At 56.7% G+C, this 15719-nt stretch overlaps 2 protein-coding genes across 4 annotated transcripts; both read right to left on the bottom strand.

The window, feature by feature from the left end:
* Positions 1-52: 52 nt before the first annotated feature.
* CDK3 (cyclin dependent kinase 3) lies at positions 53-3117 on the bottom strand. Its single transcript, XM_081110081.1, has 7 exons — positions 3001-3117; positions 2795-2872; positions 2601-2721; positions 2353-2523; positions 2165-2266; positions 1822-2025; positions 53-765 (listed from the first exon to the last, which is right to left on the bottom strand). Exons 1-7 carry the CDS (start codon positions 3114-3116, stop codon positions 640-642), a joined length of 918 nt encoding a protein of 305 aa, XP_080966207.1. The 5' UTR covers position 3117; the 3' UTR covers positions 53-639.
* Positions 3118-3773: 656 nt separating this feature from the next.
* On the bottom strand, positions 3774-15714 carry TEN1 (TEN1 subunit of CST complex). 3 transcript variants are annotated; one of them, XM_081110083.1, is made up of 6 exons: positions 15289-15327; positions 13927-13975; positions 13565-13688; positions 11480-11614; positions 9877-10034; positions 3774-3910 (listed from the first exon to the last, which is right to left on the bottom strand). In XM_081110083.1, the coding sequence occupies exons 4-6, from the start codon at positions 11569-11571 to the stop codon at positions 3783-3785; spliced, it is 378 nt and encodes a 125-aa protein (XP_080966209.1). In that variant the 5' UTR covers positions 11572-11614; positions 13565-13688; positions 13927-13975; positions 15289-15327; the 3' UTR covers positions 3774-3782. The 3 variants fall into 3 exon arrangements, with proteins under 3 accessions (XP_080966209.1, XP_080966208.1, XP_080966210.1); XM_081110082.1 differs by lacking the exons at positions 13927-13975; positions 15289-15327 and adding an exon at positions 15639-15714; XM_081110084.1 differs by lacking the exons at positions 13565-13688; positions 13927-13975; positions 15289-15327 and adding an exon at positions 15639-15697.
* Between the last annotated feature and the right edge of the window lie 5 nt (positions 15715-15719).

The following is a 15719-nucleotide window of genomic DNA, read 5'->3' as shown; positions in this document are numbered from 1 at the left end:
GGAGGTCGCAGACGGGCAAGTCCCTGCTGTGCCCACGGCAGAGAAACACGGGGACGCTCAGAGCATCACTTTTATTTCCTGCTCTTCAATCCAGAAGCAAACAAATGTACACATACCCTAGGTGACAACTACTTGAACAGCCACACACACCGGTACCAGGAAACGTCCCCTCTCCCCCACCCCCCTTCCTGTTAAACTTGGGACTCAACTCTTCCCCCAAACATTTTAAATCCGAAAGACCAGCAGAGGGCGCCCTTCCCCTCAGGGTCTGGCCCTGCAGCCAGGGCTGGGCCGGTGAAGGGCGGAGGAGCGCCTTGCGCACAGCAGCATTGGCGGGCCAGGCTTCCTGCTTTCCTTGGCCTGCTGCCCCCGTGCCAGGAGACCCAGGGCCTATCATACCCCCTCGCACACGGAGCTTCTGTGCCCCCGTCTGGAAACGGCACCGTCGAACCCAACAAACAACACAGGAACTCGCTAACTTGTTGGCAGGACGAACCCAAACTCAGCCCTCTGGCGGGTGATGCAAATTCCTTAGAGCTGTGCCCTCTCCCCAGACATGTCCCCCTTCTTGGGGAGCCGGTGAGGAGGCAGCGGGGCGGCAGCTGGAGAGAGGCTCTGAGGCGGTGGCCTCCAGCATCCTCAGCGGCAGAAGCGCTCCAGCACACACTGGTGGGGGGCCAGGGAGGTCTCCATGGACGAGAAGTACGGATGGGCCAGGGCGCCTTTGGCTGAGATCCGCTGGCTGGGGTCGTACTGCAGGAGTTGCTGTGGAGGGAGGAGGAGGAGGGAAGAGGCTGGGCCTGGGTGCCAGGGTGGGGAGAGGAATTAACCCCCCCGCCCCCCAGGGTGGAGGGCCCCCAGCCCCCAGGGCTGCCTTCAGACCCAGAAATGCACAGAGCCGCCTCCTCCCAGCTCACGAGCCAGCTCTGGACACTCCCAGGACGTGCAGACCAAGACTTAGTCCTGGTCCAGCCCTGCTCAGTCTGTCTCCCCTCTGTACTGCGGCTTCCAGATCCCCATCTCCTGTAGCTGAGAGAGACTTCTGTGTACCAGCAAGTGGGGGCCACACCTGCCGGGTGGGACAGGAGCTCCCAGACCCTCCTCCCAGCCAGGCCGGGGGAGGAGGAGCAGCCAGGACAGCGTGCTAAGAGCTGGCGGCAGTCTGTGCGGGGCTGCTGGCACCCGGCTGGTGGACACGGCTTCTGGAAAGTGGGACGTGTGGCCTGACGATGGGAACAGAGCCCCGCCTGCCTCGGCCCAACACCAGCGAAAGGGAAAAGGTGCCTCTGAGCCTATGTGGGCGAGAACGAGGCGGCTCTGCTCAGGCCTCGGGCAGTCAGGCCTGGCCAGCCCGCGGGATCCGGATGGTGCAACAGGAGGGTGCGCGAGCCGTGGCAGGGGCCCAGGCAGCAGGAACGGCCGGGCGTGGGAGTAGCCGCTGTGGAAGGCCCGGTGGGGCATACTGACGCAGGAGGGGTGGTCCCCGCCCGGAAAAGCTCAGTTCACATGGGGTCATAATGACCACGGGAAAACGACCAAGGACACAAGGCAACTGAGGGAAGAGGGCCAGGATCCCTGCAAAACCCCGCAGAGCCAACTAGCAGAGAGCCGTTTTAGAAGGAACGGTGAACGCTGGACTTTCCATGGGCGAGGTCTCCAGGTGGAACAGTCAGTCCGCCCAGGGACAGGGCCAGCCAGTGCGGGCAGGGGTGAGAAAGGAGGCCAGCCTGGACTGGGGGAGCCGGGGTGGCCCGAGGCGCCGGCGGGAGCAGCAGCTGGAGCAGGAGGCCTCGTGCCCTCCCGCCACCGCGCGGTACCCACCTGGAGCAGGTCCTTGCCCTCTGGCTCCAGATTGGGCACCACATCCTCCAGCCCCTTCCGGGTCCACTTGGGGAAGCTGCCCTTATAGTCAGGCAGCTGGGTGACTCCTGGCCACGTGGCTTCGCTGGGCGTCCCCAGGGTCCGAAAGATGCGAAAGAGCTGGTCGATCTCAGAGTCTCCAGGGAACAGAGCTTTGCAGGTCACCTGAAGGGGAAGAGGAGAGGTGTGGGGTCCACGCCCTCATCCCTGGAACCCAACACCAGGGCAGAGGCCAGACCAGTCCCTAGCCAGTCCCTTCACCCGCCTCCAACAGGCCCCGCCCTGGCCCCGCCTGCCCCTCTACCATCTCCGCGAAGATGCAGCCGATGCTCCAGATGTCCACCGCTGTCGAGTAGAACTTGCAGCCCAGGAGGATCTCGGGGGCGCGATACCAGAGCGTCACCACCTGCGGGGACCAGGCGAGGGGTCACTCAGGGCAGCCGAGGGCGCCGGGGCTCCCCTTCAGCCGCCTGCCCTCCCGCGCCCGTGGACCTCGTGGGTGTAGGTGCGCAGGGGCACCCCGAAGGCCCGCGCCAGCCCGAAGTCCGCCAGCTTGATGGCGCCCAGCTCGTTGATGAGCAGGTTCTGGGGCTTCAGGTCGCGGTGGATGACCCGGTGCGCGTGGCAGAAGTTCACCCCCTGCAGCAGCTGGAAGAGGTAGCTCTGGAGCAGGGAGGGGGGGCTGGCTGAGCGGCAGCGGCCGGCTGAGCGCCCCCCACCCCCCGTCCCGCCCCCCATACCTTGACCAAGCGCAGCGGGAGCTCGGACACCGGGGTGGCGTCCATGAACTTCTTCAGGTCCTGGCTGAGGAACTCAAACACCAGGTACAGCTTCTTCTCGCTGTGCACCACGTCCAGCAGCCTGGGGGGGGGGGGGGGGCGGTCAGGTGGCTCCCGGGGGCGGCCAGGCCCGGCCCCGCCGGCTGCGCCCTCACCTGACGATGTTGGGGTGCTTGAGCTCCTTGAGCAGGGAGATCTCCCGGATGGCGGTGCTGGGGACCCCCTCGGTCTCCCTGCGGGCAGGAGGGCGCAGCTGGAGGCAGGAGCCGAGCAGGGCGCTCCTGCCGGGGGGAGGGGGGGTCCCCGCGTTCTGATTCCGGGAGGGCGCCCCCCGGGGTCCCCGGTCCGGCCCAGCACTCACAGGTCCAGCCGGATCTTCTTGAGCGCCACGAGCTGGCCCGTGTCCCGGTGCCGGGCCTTGTACACCACCCCGTAGGTGCCCTCGCCGATCTTCTCCACCTTCTGGAAGCTGTCCATGGCCGCGGCTGCGGGACAGGCGCCCGCTGGGTCCCGCCGGGCGCCCCGCAGCCTCGGCCCAGGCCCCCACCTCCCCTGGGAACCGGGTTTGAAGGGGGCAGCCCCTCGCCCAGCCCGGGTGCCCCCAGGAAGCTGCCCCCCAGGAAGGCGCCGGCTACGGGGCGCGGCAGGGCCCAAACCTCCCGCCTCAGCCGGGCCGGGCCCGGGTCCAGCTCGCAGCGGCCAGTGGGGGGTCGGGGGGCTGGAGGGGAGGCGAGGGCAGCAAGGGCAGCTCGGGGCAGGGTCTGAGGGTTCCCGGGCAGCACCCCTGAGGCCTCACCGCCGGGGCGAGGCCGGGCCCCAGTTGGCGGCCGCTCGGCCTCCTCCGGGGGCAGAACCTCGGCGGGGCGGCCCCTGCGCCCCGGGCCCCCACCTGGGTCGGCGGGTCGGGGGTCCCAGCGTCCCCTCAGGCCCGACCGCCCGCAGCGCGGAGGCGCCTGTCTCCCGCCCGCGCCGCCCGCTCCCCGGCGCCCCCTCCCGGCCGGCGCCGCACCACGTGCGCGGATCGATCCGGGTTCGCTCCGAGGCCGCGCGAGGCCCGGCGGGCGCGCAGGGAGGGGGGCTTCGGGGGCGCCCCTTCTTCTCCGCGGCTCCCGCGGCGGGGGCGGGGGTCCCGGAGCCGCGGTCCTAGGGGCCGGCCCGCTCCCGCTGCCGCTCCCGCCGGTACAGCCGCTGCTCCGCCACGGCCCGTTCCAGCAGCGGGAGGTGCAGGCCCTCCACGCAGGTCAGCACGCGGGCCCGCACCACGCGGCGGCCTGCAAGACAGACGCCGGAAAAAACAAAATAAAATAAAATAAAAATACAGACAGACGCCGGCTCAGCGCGAGGCCCCGGCGGGGGGCGGGTCCCCGGGCCGTGCCTGACGGGCGGGCGGGAGCCCGGAACTCCGGGGCCCCCCAGATCCCGCTTCTCCAGGGAAGACGCCGGGGAGACGCACCCTCCGCATCCCTCCCTGGTCATCAGTCCCTGGGGCCCAGGGGCGGGGAGGAGGCGTCTCGTCGCCACCCCAGTTCCCTCTGTACCAGGGGGAGGGCGTCCTGGCACCGCCTGGCATTCGAGAAGCCCGTATGCAGTAAACCCGGGGGGGGGGGGCCTTATAGGGGTGAACCATACCCCCTGGGCCGGGGACCCGACAGAAAGGCTGGTCTACGCTCAAGAGGCAGCAGCCGGAAACGGGCCTCTGGGGGGGCCCTGCTCTCTCTCTCTCTGTCCTCTGCTCCCCAGCCCGTCAGTGAGTGCGTTCAGTGTTCTAGAACACTCGTCCTGTCTTCCTCTGATGCTTCGGAGGGCTCTGGGTTAGACGTCTGCTGGCCTCCTGCTCGTCCAGCGGGGCAGAAGGCAGAGCGCTGGGCGGCGCAGGTGCCAGCCTCCAACGGGGGAGGTGAGCTTGTCTGGACCACGGGGTCGCCTGCGGCCACTGGCTTCTAGGGGCCCCGGTGCTGGGTGCAGAGACGCCCGGCCAGCGTGGCGTGGGCGCGTGACCACCTCCGGATCTCCCGCCAGTGTGGACGGCTGACCCTCGTCCCTCCCCAGGAAGCGCTGGCCAGCTGCCTGGTCAGAGGCAGGTGTCCGCCTGATCGCCGAGAGGCCTACGCCTCTTCTGGTGACACGCGTGGCCCTGCATCGCTCCACAGAGCAGCTGCACGTGTTCGGGCGGCACGGGGAGGGCAAGGACAGAATCAGTCTAATTCAGCTAAAAATCTCCGAACAGGGCCCTGGCCAGGTGGCTCCGTTTTCCACAGTGTCGTCCCCATAGGCCACGGCTCAGGGCGCATACAAGAATCCACCCATGAAAGCATGAATAAGTGGAACAAATAATTCTCTCTCTTCCTCTATAAGACCAATAAATAAAAATCTAAATCTCAAAATAGGACCCGACATCGAATGGTTCCAAACTGCCCGTGTGGAGACTTTCTTAGTTGTCCACGGCACTTCCCCGCACCTTCCTCACAGGAGTGCCCATCAGCAACCTCCCCTCCACCTGGGGCCCTCCCGCTCGCCTCGCCGTATGGAGTGGAACAGGCTGCTTCTTCCTGGGGATGGAAAGTCACAGCTGCCGACTATGGAGGGGTGACGACCACAAGGGGCAAATCTGAGAGTCCGTCTGCACAAGGTCAGTGGGTGAAAGGAGGAGGGTTTGAAGCGCTGCAGGCCCGGGAGGAGCTGTGAACAAGACGCTAGAGAAACAGCCCCGCAGGGGAATCTCTTTTTGCAAAGATCAAGACTCCAGAGCAAGGAGGAGGGCCGAGTGGCAAGAGCAGCGGCGAAGCCCGGGACTGAGGTGTGAGCAGGAGATGAGGGAGGGGCGGGAGGTCAGACCTTCCCGCAGGAAGCCTGACTGTGCAGGGCAAGAGGGTCCCAGCTAGGCAGGCAGAGGGAGCAGAAGATGCAGTGTTGTTATTATTACGGAGGCAGGAAAGTCAGAGCAGGGAACAAAGGCCTCGAGCTCTGCCCTCCCCTCTCCTTCTCGGCTGGAACATCACAGACATGACCTCCACTGCCCCCGGCCCACCGCTCCCCCTCCTCGATTTCCTGTGACTGAGGGCACACACAGAACAAGGACAGGAACCGATGTCTGCAGAGAGGGACAAGGACCAGGCACAGGCAGTGGCCCTACACACGTCAGAGGCAGAGGACCGCCCCAGGCGCCCCCTTGCCCACATTTAATAGAGACCTCCCACCCAGACCCGAGGCACGCCTGGCTCTCCGAGGCCGCCTGCTCACTGCTCGGCGGGCACTGGCTTTACTGAGCCCCCTGTGCTTTGCTAGATCTGTCTGCCCCTGAATTCCTTCTCGGGCCGTGACAAGGACTGGGATGGGGCTGAGGCCGCCCTCGGCCGCCTGGCACCACTGCCAATTACCATCATTACTTTAACGTGGAAGAGGCTCCGGTGCTTTAAATGCTGCGAGGGGAGAACCTGTGGGGACAGGTGAAGGGTCCGGCTGCGAGAGCAGCGTCCCTGCGGAGGGCAGGCCAGGGGACCTTCCGGCCAGCCTGGGGGAAGGCGCTGCACGGCTGTGGATGCCTGTGATTTTAGGAGGACGGACGGCTGCTGTGGCCCAGTTTCTCCGGGGATGTAAGAGGTGAGAGGGTTTGCCGAAAGGGGCAGGGAGGGGATGAAGTGGGTGTCTTGGTAACTGCCCGCCTGAAACAGCCCTGAGGGCTGTGGGACAGGGATTGATCGGGATGTGGGAGGGTCTAGGCAGCGTGGAGGAGCTGAGTGAGATGAGGGACCCTGAAACCTTTGTGCTAGGAACCCGGGCTTCGTGAACTTCCCACCCACAGTGGGTGGGATGGAGAGGGCGGAGGCCCAGGTTTAATCAGGCAGGAGAGAAGGCGAGGGCTGACGGTCTGCCAGGAATGGAGTTGAAATGATAGTGGGTCTGGCGTTAGCGGAGGAAAGGGAACAGGAGAGAGAGATGGGAGGAAAGGGAGGAGTCCAAAGTCCCCGGGGCTGACGGAGGGCAGAGAGATACGGAGGGTGGACGAGTGGTTTCAGGTGGCAGAGGTGGCGACATGCTGGGAGGAGCTGGGGGTGTCAGGCAGACAGGTCACAGGGTGGCAGAACTGGTACCCGGGGAGCAGGCAGGGTGCGGCCCGCCTCTGCAGTGTGGGGTGGGGACGCTGACCAGGCCTCCCTGTGGGGGCAGGGGGAGGAACTGCGGCCCTGGGAACAAGCCAGGTATCAGGCAGGTCCCGGCGAAGGCGAAAGCAGGGAAAGGAGGCTGGAAGGTGGAAGAGCAAAGGTCCCGGAGGACCGGACGGGAGGACCCGTGGAGGAGGACGCGGCGTCAGCTGGAATGAACCGGAAGGGCGGCATTTACGGGGATTTATGGAGAGATCTAGGGCAGCTCCGTGCTGTAGGCAAGCGGCCTCCAGCCTGGCAATTCTATTAGGGACCCTGGAGCTGAGCGGGGAGAGGCTGCGCCCCAGTCCCTTAGCGCCTGAACAGGACAGGAAGCCCCCGAGGGCCTCTGGACGGCGCCCAAAGAGGGTGACACAGCCAGCGAGTTTCGAAACGGCGCTGGCATTTCTTCACCTTTTCTATGGCCTCTGCGAGCTCCTTGTGTAAACATGTCAGACAGGTGACTTTAGGCAGCCTCTTGTCCGTCCTCAGCACCACCCACCCGGTCACGGGGCACGACTGGTGCCTGGTGACCTTTGTGTCCCACAGGACTTGGGACCTGACCGGGGTCAGCCGCGCCGAGCCCCTCTGCCCGGCTGGGGGTGGGGTGGCCGCTTCCATGCTCAGCCCACGCCCTGCCCACACTCTGCCTCCACCTCCTCCTCGGCAAGTTTCTTTCCTTGTTTCCGTTGCAAATGATGAGTGTGCATGACTTAGAAACTTGGGGAAATTGTTTTTAAGAAAGAAAGAAAAAGGCCCTGGCCGGGTAGCTCAGTTGGTTAGAGCATCATCCAGATGCACCAAGGTTGTGGGTTCCATCCCTGGTCGGGGCACATACAAGAATCAACCAATGAATGCATAAATAAGAGGAACAACCCGATGTTTTTTTTCTCTCTCTTTCTCCCCCCCCCCCCCCTATATATACATACACATATATATGTTTTAAATTATTTAAAAACAAGGGAAGAAAAATTCAGGTTGTAACGTACTCGGTAAGCTAGCGACAGGCCAGGAGACTGCTGCCTGCCCCGAGGGCTGATGCTCAGGCTCAGCTTCTCCCTTTTTGGCGCCCTTCAGAGCGGCGCTGTGTGCCTCTGGGTGCGTCACAGCAGAGCGATCAATCGACTGCTCGCTCTGCCTCATTAACGGTCGGCTGGCCGGCTGGCCTGGTCCCTGCGCTACCACATTCCCCACGCGCTTTCGCCTACCGAGCCCAGCAGCTGGTGATCAGGCTCGTGGCCTGGATTCATTATTTCACCAGGGCTCCCGAAGAGGCGACCTTCAAATGCAATGACTTCTGCATTTAGTCACCGTTCTCCTCTGACGAGCTTTCCCCCATCAAGCATGCGGTTTCCCTGAAGCACAATCCAAACAGAAAAAGGCCGGATAAGCAAGGGAAGGAGCCCGCAAGTGTGAGCAAGGCAACCAGGAGGGAACAACTAGTCAGGTCCAGACTCCACTGAATTCTACACAACAGATGACTAATTCTCCAATAAATGGCATTTTTTTTTACAAAAAGAAAGAAAAACCGGAAGACAGACTGTTAGAGGTGAACAGAGGCTTGGGATGTGTGATCTGGGTGCAATGTGTGAACTTCGGGGGCCTGACTTGAGCTGCCAGTTGTGAACACGCGGCTTGTTTATTTGTTTTTGAGGCAACTGGGGGACGTGAACATGGACAAGGATTGTGATTATACGAAGAAATGGCCATTATTTTTGTTGGGTGTGATTGTGGTGGTGGGAGAGATACATGCTGAGGTATTTATGAGTAAAATGAGACAATGTCCTATATTTGCTTTAAAATACACCAAGGGCTACAACATCACCTTTGATGGCTGCATAATATTCTACCGAGTAAATATACCATACTTTCTTTAACCAATAATCAATGCACAGTGTATTTGTAAGAGCAAAGAATTAAAACAATATAAATATACCAATGGTCACGTGAATTAGGTCACACATCTAATCTATAAAATATTATATAGCCACTCAACACTATACCTAGAAAAATTTGAAGACGTGGGGAAATGCTTATGATATAATATGAAGCCAAAATAACCAGCTCCAACATAGTATGACATCAAACATATGAAGGAAAATGGCACAGGGACAGCCATGTGGGAGGCAAAGGATGGGAGGACCTGAGTTTTAAAGAGCAACCTTCAACTCTGGAAGCCAGAGATCCTTTCAGGCTGCTTTTATTCTCCCCTTGTGTCCTATTTCTCTCTTTTTTATTTTTTTAAAAATATATTTTATTGACTTTTTACAGAGAGGAAGGGAGAGGGATAGAGAATTAGAAACATCAATGAGAGAGAAACATCGATCATCTGCCTCCTGCACACCCCCTACTGGGCATGTGCCCACAACCAAGGTACATGCCCTTGACCGGAATCAAGTCCGCAGGCCTACGCTCTATCCACTGAGCCAAACCGGTCAGGGCATCTCTCTCTCTTTTTTTTTTTTTTTAAATATTTTTATTGATTTCAGAGAGGAAGGGAAAGAGAGGGAGAGGGAGAAAGAGAGAGAGAGGGAGAGAAAGAGAGAAACATCAATGATGAAAGAGAATCATTGATCGGCTGCCTCCTGCACGCCCCCGACTGGGGTTCAAGCCCGCAACCCAGGCATGTGCCCCTGACCGGAATCGAACCCAGGACCCTTCAGTCCGCATGCTGACACTCTATCCACTGAGCCACACCAGCCAGGGCTGTCCTCTTTCTCTGGCCCTGACTTCCGGGATCGTTAGTCCCGCCCCACCCTCTCTGAGACTTGGTTTTCTCATTTATGAACCAGCAATAACAAGACTCAGATTAAGGGCAGGTGGGCAGATTCAAAGATTTAAGCAAACCTGGTACGAGGCCTGGACGTGTGGGCCTTCGGAAATGAATGGTTTCCCTCCAGGCTTGCGCAATGCCCGGTGGCAGATGGGCTCTGAGCCCAGTCACATGCTGCCCACCGGCCCTTGAACTTGTGGGATGATTCGGGAGGAATGTTATCCCCGTGAGGGACGCTGTTGGGTCAGACACCAGGCCCAGTCCCAACCGCGTCGCCACTCAGGACCCAGAGGGCAAAAGCGTGTGTGAGGCCCCGGCTTACCCTGCTGCTGCTCGAGCTCCCCAAGGACCAGGTACAGGGAGCCCACCTGGGCCTGGAACGGCTCCACCAACTTGGTACAGACGAGGACCTGGTGCTGCTCAGACCCGTGCTGAGCTGTCAGGGTCGCTCGGGACTCGGTCATGTCGTAGAGGCTCAACCTGGAAGTCAGGGAAAGTGCGATCGTCTCTCTCCTTAGACACGACCGCCACGGAGCTTAGAGCTTACCAGGCTTGGGGAGGAAAAATGGTCAGCCTTACTTTGATCAGACAAAATAAAAATGGCAGCAACAAGTCAGAAAAACTGTTGAGGTATAAATTACATGCATCAAAAGACACTTGTCCAACGAGTCTTGATGAAAATACACACTTGGTGTAACCACCACCCCAGTCAAGATTTAGTACATTTCTATCACCCCAAGCCTCCCTGAGTCTTTGGCCAGCACCAACTCGCCAAAGTGTGACCCCGTCACCCGGTAGCAGACCCCCAGGGCCCGCCCAGCCTTCAGGTGTTGGCCCAGCTAATCTACTCCCAAGTTCCTCACCCATAGCAACTATAAAATAATAAGCTTTTGTTTTGTATTATTGTGGTGTGTGTGTTTTTGTTTTTGTTTCTGAGAGAGGGAAGGACAGAGAGAAACACTGATGGGAGAGAAACACATCGACTGGTTGCCTCCCGCACGAGCCCTGACCAGGGCCCCGGCCAGGGAGGAGCCTGCAACCAAGGTACGTGCCCCTGACCGGAATCACACTCGGGACCCTTTGGTCCGCAGGCCTATGCTCTACCCACTGAGCCAAACTGGCCAGGCTGTGGTGTTGTTTTTTAAGAGAAAGAAGGACGGAGAGGGAGAGAGAAACATCCATGAGTCGGTTGCCTCCCGTGTGTGTCCCTACCAGAGACTGAACCCGAAACCTGGGTCCCCGCCTGAGACCCTTTGGTGCATGGGCTGCTGCTCGAGCCACACAGGCCAGGGCGGAAATAATAGGCTTTCATTCTCCTTTTAAGCCACTAAATTTTGGGGTAATTTGTTACATGGCAATAAAATGACTGACTCGTACAGTACACATGCATGTACACGTGTGTAAACCTAGTGTGTATACATACCCACCCACATATACATATATACATGCATACACACATGAAAAAGTGTGTAATCACCAAAACATAGGCAGTGGTTGTTCAGACAGTGGATCACAGGTGATTTTTGCTTGCTTCCTTTACACCTTTATGAATTGTCTACATGTTTTTTTACAATGAATGCATATTAAGTTTTTTGTTTTTTTTTTAAATATATGTTATTGACTTTTCACAGAGAGGAAGGGAGAGAGACAGAGAGCCAGAAACATCGATGAGAGAGAAACATCGATCAGCTGCCTCCTGCACATCTCCCACTGGGGATGTGCCGCAACCCAGGTACATGCCCCCGACCGGAATCGAACCCGGGACCCTTCAGTCCACAGGCCGACGCTCTATCCACTGAGCCAAACCGGTCTCGGCCATATTAAGTTTTTAATCAGACAAAATGACGACTATTTTAATTGTTTTTTTGAGGGGGAGGCAGCCACTGAAACATCCTCCCCGCTTTGTGGAAAAACAAGCATCTCACCTGCCGAACGTCCGCAGTGCGCCCCCGTCAGGAGCCTGGCCGGCACTGACCTCCCAGGGGAAGTAATAGATCCCAGGTTTGGGCAGCGTCATTGGCTCCTGTGGCCAAGGCGTTGGGGTGGATTTTTGAAGATTCCTGACAAACCAAGCAGAACACAAGGCGGGGATTAACGGATGATGCCTGACAGCCACAACCAGCGGATGGTGGTTTAAAATAAAAAAAATTAAAAAACCCACATCTTTTTGATAGGTTATGCCTTCACATGTTTTGAAAAACAAAACAACATACAAAAAACATACAAAAGCTCTATGTGGAGAAATCTTGTTCCTACTCCAACCCCTGTGCAACCCATTCCCTCCCTTCTCCCCAGACAAGGCGGGGGGAAGGGTCTGTCGAGGCACAGGAGGCAATCTGAGATCTGTCACCACCCCTCAACTCTGCCATCACAGTATGAAAACACACAGATGACACCTGAACCGACGAGACTAGGTCATTTTCCTACTCTCAAGATGATGTATATGCCAAGCTACGCTACCAGTAACAACGCCATCACATTTTATTTTAATTTTTAAAGATATCACACAGCAGAATTGATTCTTTGGGGGCACACACTTATAAATGTAACCTCAACTTTTCCTTTCAAACAGAAGTTGCTATGCGTTTATTAAGACAAGCACAGCTGGCGCCATAAATCACCAGCCACACATTATCACACATTCCATAACGTTTCCAAGAAGAACTATCTACCTAGGAGTGTGAGGAGGGGTGCAACCTGTAACGGAGGGCCCTGCCCTTTTCACTCCCCAAGACACTTCTGGGAGAGAAAAGAATCCCTGGTAGGAACAAGAGAAATCATCTTTTTTTAAGGACTGGGAAGTTGGAAAATATTGTAAAGTAGTGGTTCTCAACCTGTGGGTCACGACCCCTTTGGAGGTCAAACGACCCTTTCACAGGGGTCGCCTAAGACCATCGGGAAACACATATATAATTACATATTGTTTTTATGATTAATCACTATGCTTTACGTTCAATTTGTAACAATGAAATTGGGGGTCACCACAACATGAGGAAGGTTGAGAACCACTGCTTTAGAGGAAGGATGATGAACCAATCTATTTCTTCCATCTCTTCTGAAGCGATTGCCAAGACTTCTGGTGTCGGGCTGAAGGTCAGAGAAGGAATGCCGGTAACCAAGTTCATCAGAGCTTTGATCGGCTTTGGGTTTGTTTCTTGAAGACAAGAACCTTGATGGTGTATGCTTGCTGCTCCACACCTAGGTTAGATTACCAGCTTATAATGAAAGGAGATAACTCAGGAACAGGCCCATGGAAGAGTGCACAGGGCAAGGTGTGTGGGAAGGGGCGGGGAGCGTCCATGCCCTCTGAGGGCACCGTCTCCCCCATACACACCACCACGTTTGCCAACCCAGAAGCAACTCATTAACGTTCTAGAAGTTACGATGCTTTGTTAGCGGATATTGCACCATGAATCTTCAATCTGAAAACTCCAGTTACACATGATTTGAACTATGGCCTCAAAAGGTTCTAGCATGTGGGGATGACAAATGTTACACTAATCTCAGCGAAATGGATTTCACAGTAACCAGATAAAAGGATTATCTTTCTCTGTCTTTAAAAGTTTTCCAATCAGAGGAAAATGTATTCAGAGAAGAATCATCCATGGATGCTAAAGGCACTGCGTACAAGTTTGATGTGTCCAATGCAGCATATGGGACACGATGAAATATTTATTGAATGGATGCAGAAGAGAGTGAACACCAAATCCATCTGCCCCCACACTCAGCTTGGCATACAGAGAACCCCAACCACACCTTCCTGCCTACATTAAAGTGACTTTGTGGTCTGCTGTCTTCCCTGGCATTTCTTTACTCTTCCTCAACCGCCCAGGCCAGGCAAATGGTTTGAATATCAACAGCCAGTTTGCCCACCGAGATTCTTTGAATTCCCTCCTCTGTGTCCACCAATTTTGGACTGTTGTGCATTCTTACCCAATCCTAATCAAGACTCTAAACTGAAAAACTGGCCTTAAACCAAGCTTCCAATTCTCAAAAAATCCTGGCCTTACCTTCTCCTCTCTGAGACACTGCCCAAGCGTTGCCGAGCAGTGTTCTCCTTGCCCGAGGAAGCAAGAAACTCGGCTTTGTTGTGTTGGTGAACTTCTGAGCCAGTTTTTGCAAGAGGAATACAATCTAAACACAGTAGCCAAAATAAATATTTTAATGCCTGGGAGCATTAAAAACAGCTTCATTAACAGTGCCTTCCCCAAGTATATCAGAGCTTGAGATCAAAGGACCAATCAGTAATCATGAACTTGTATTTATTTAGAATTTTGATGTTCTGTTCATTGTGCATTTTCTTTCATTAATTTTGATTTTTTAAAATGTTCTACTAAAACAGTTAATCTTAATTTTTTTGGTACTTCCTTACATTTTGTGTTGGAGGTGAATGATTCACTCGTTGTACCCTATTCCCAGGCCTGGAAGGAACAGAGCATTAAATTTATAGTTTTGTGGACAGAAAAAAAAAAGGTCCTATGGAAAGTAATTTCACAGGGTGGTCTGATCATAAATTCCTAAATGGACAGGTCATTGTCAGGTTGGAGGGAGCCCAGGATCAGATGCATGCAGATGGGTGACGAGATAAGGGACCCTCCCTGAATTTCTAACAGATCAGCCTGCCAGACACAGATACTGACTCCTTCCTGAATACCCTGCCCACCCCTGCGGCGGGAGCTTCCTCAGCCAATACCGTGATGACCACGGGAGGGGGCGGGGGGGGGGGGGGGGGGGGAGCTTCCTCAGCTCATGCCCCTGCCCTCATTAAGCACCTCTATAAAAAGAAACCCCCCTTCCCTGTTGGCGTGAATCCACTGGCCCTGTCTTTGGGGTTCGTGGGTCGCCCGGGGACGCAGATTAAAACCTTTTCTTTCTTTTCTGATTGACTGGGCTCTCTTTATTTCCTACGCCGCCTCCTGAGCCACCTAACAGTCATCATGGTGGGCAATCACATCCCAGGCCTCTAACTCCTGTAGTGACGGTTTTAAGGCAGCCCTGTCCATCGTTCTCATGCAGGTAAGTTAACACAACTTGGAAATAAGCAAAATCACCCTCAAGGGAGCACATAAAAGTTGATAACTGTCCTGCAAAATTGTTATTCTCCGCAGCATTTGAGATCTTGCTTCCCCAAATATGGCATCAATTTGGCTCAAATAAACTCATAAAAATCCTCTACAGGTTTGGCCATTTCTTACATTTTTAAAAAACGGGATTCAGCATGTTGATGAAAGTTATAAAGGTAAATTAGGGAGATATAAAGGGGGTGGTGTTGTGTGCTCGACCTTCATTAGCATGGCATTAGGCCAAAGACTAACGAAAACGAACAAATAAAACAGCATTTAAGCTCAGCTTTTTAGGAATCAGAACTACGAGCACAACTGATGCGAAGTGGCGGCTCCTAAGGCTGAATTCCGCTTTTCATTACAAACCCTCCTGCCCTAGGTCTTTAAAAAGCGCGTGCATTTACAACTCGGATGACGACGCTGGTAATTGTGAAAACAATACAGTGGATTCCAAGATCGCTAAGTACAGGGCGAGCTCGGCCTCATTCCAAGTCCGCGCCCCCAGCCCGGACCCAGCCCACAGCCGCCTACGCCCCAGGCAGCAAGGGTGCCATGATCTTAACAAACGATAACTAGAGCCTCTCCCCGTCCTTTCTAGATCCAATCTGGGCGGCTTTGGGCAAACCCTACGACCTCCCTTAGCGACCGCGCCAAGCCTACAGGTCCTCCACCTCCAGGACCTTGAGTCTCCTTCCCCGCGCCTCTCCGGGGAGGCCTTTGCGCCTGGACCCGGAAGCGGCAGGGCGGGCAAGTCCCAAGGCGCAGGCGCAATCCGCCTTTACCTGGTTGTCCCGCCCCTTCCCAAGCCTCCAGCCAACCTGTTTGGGCGTCGGGGCCGTCCTTTGCTTCCTTTTTCCGCCCCGCGTGATCGCGAGACGACGGGCGGTACTGAGCGCGCCGCGCTTCCCCCTCCCTCCCGGCAATTGCTTGAGCAGCTTCCGGGGTCTCTTCCCCGGGTTTTGGGGGATCGGCTCAGGGACTCCCCGGGCCGAGGTGGGGACCCGCCTTCCCGGGGGCTGACCTGAGTCAAGGAGACCAATCCGGCGCCGCCGCTTTCTGGGCTAAGGCCGCCCGGCAGCCGCGGGGAAGGGGAAGGGGAAGG

Source organism: Myotis nattereri (genome assembly GCF_964212035.1).
Source record: "Myotis nattereri genome assembly, chromosome: 16".
Classification (NCBI taxonomy): domain Eukaryota; kingdom Metazoa; phylum Chordata; class Mammalia; order Chiroptera; family Vespertilionidae; genus Myotis; species Myotis nattereri.
The sequence above is the reverse complement of the archived record's forward strand: the minus strand, read 5'-3'. Positions and strand labels throughout refer to the sequence as shown.

Bases quoted from the DNA above. Each gene is read 5' to 3' on its own strand.
- CDK3 (XM_081110081.1), bottom strand. From the start codon at position 3,116: ATGGACAGCTTCCAGAAGGTGGAGAAGATCGGCGAGGGCACCTACGGG. The intron at 2,524-2,600 runs GTATGGGGGGCG...TCCCTGCTCCAG, and splicing joins TCCCGCTGCGCTTGGTCAAG to AGCTACCTCTTCCAGCTGCT. The intron at 766-1,821 runs GTGGGTACCGCG...CTCCCTCCACAG, and splicing joins AGGGCAAGGACCTGCTCCAG to CAACTCCTGCAGTACGACCC.
- TEN1 (XM_081110082.1), bottom strand. From the start codon at position 11,571: ATGACGCTGCCCAAACCTGGGATCTATTACTTCCCCTGGGAGGTCAGT. The intron at 10,035-11,479 runs GTGAGATGCTTG...CCTGACTTCCAG, and splicing joins GCACTGCGGACGTTCGGCAG to GTTGAGCCTCTACGACATGA. The intron at 3,911-9,876 runs GTAAGCCGGGGC...TCTGTCTTGCAG, and splicing joins GGAGCTCGAGCAGCAGCAGG to GCCGCCGCGTGGTGCGGGCC.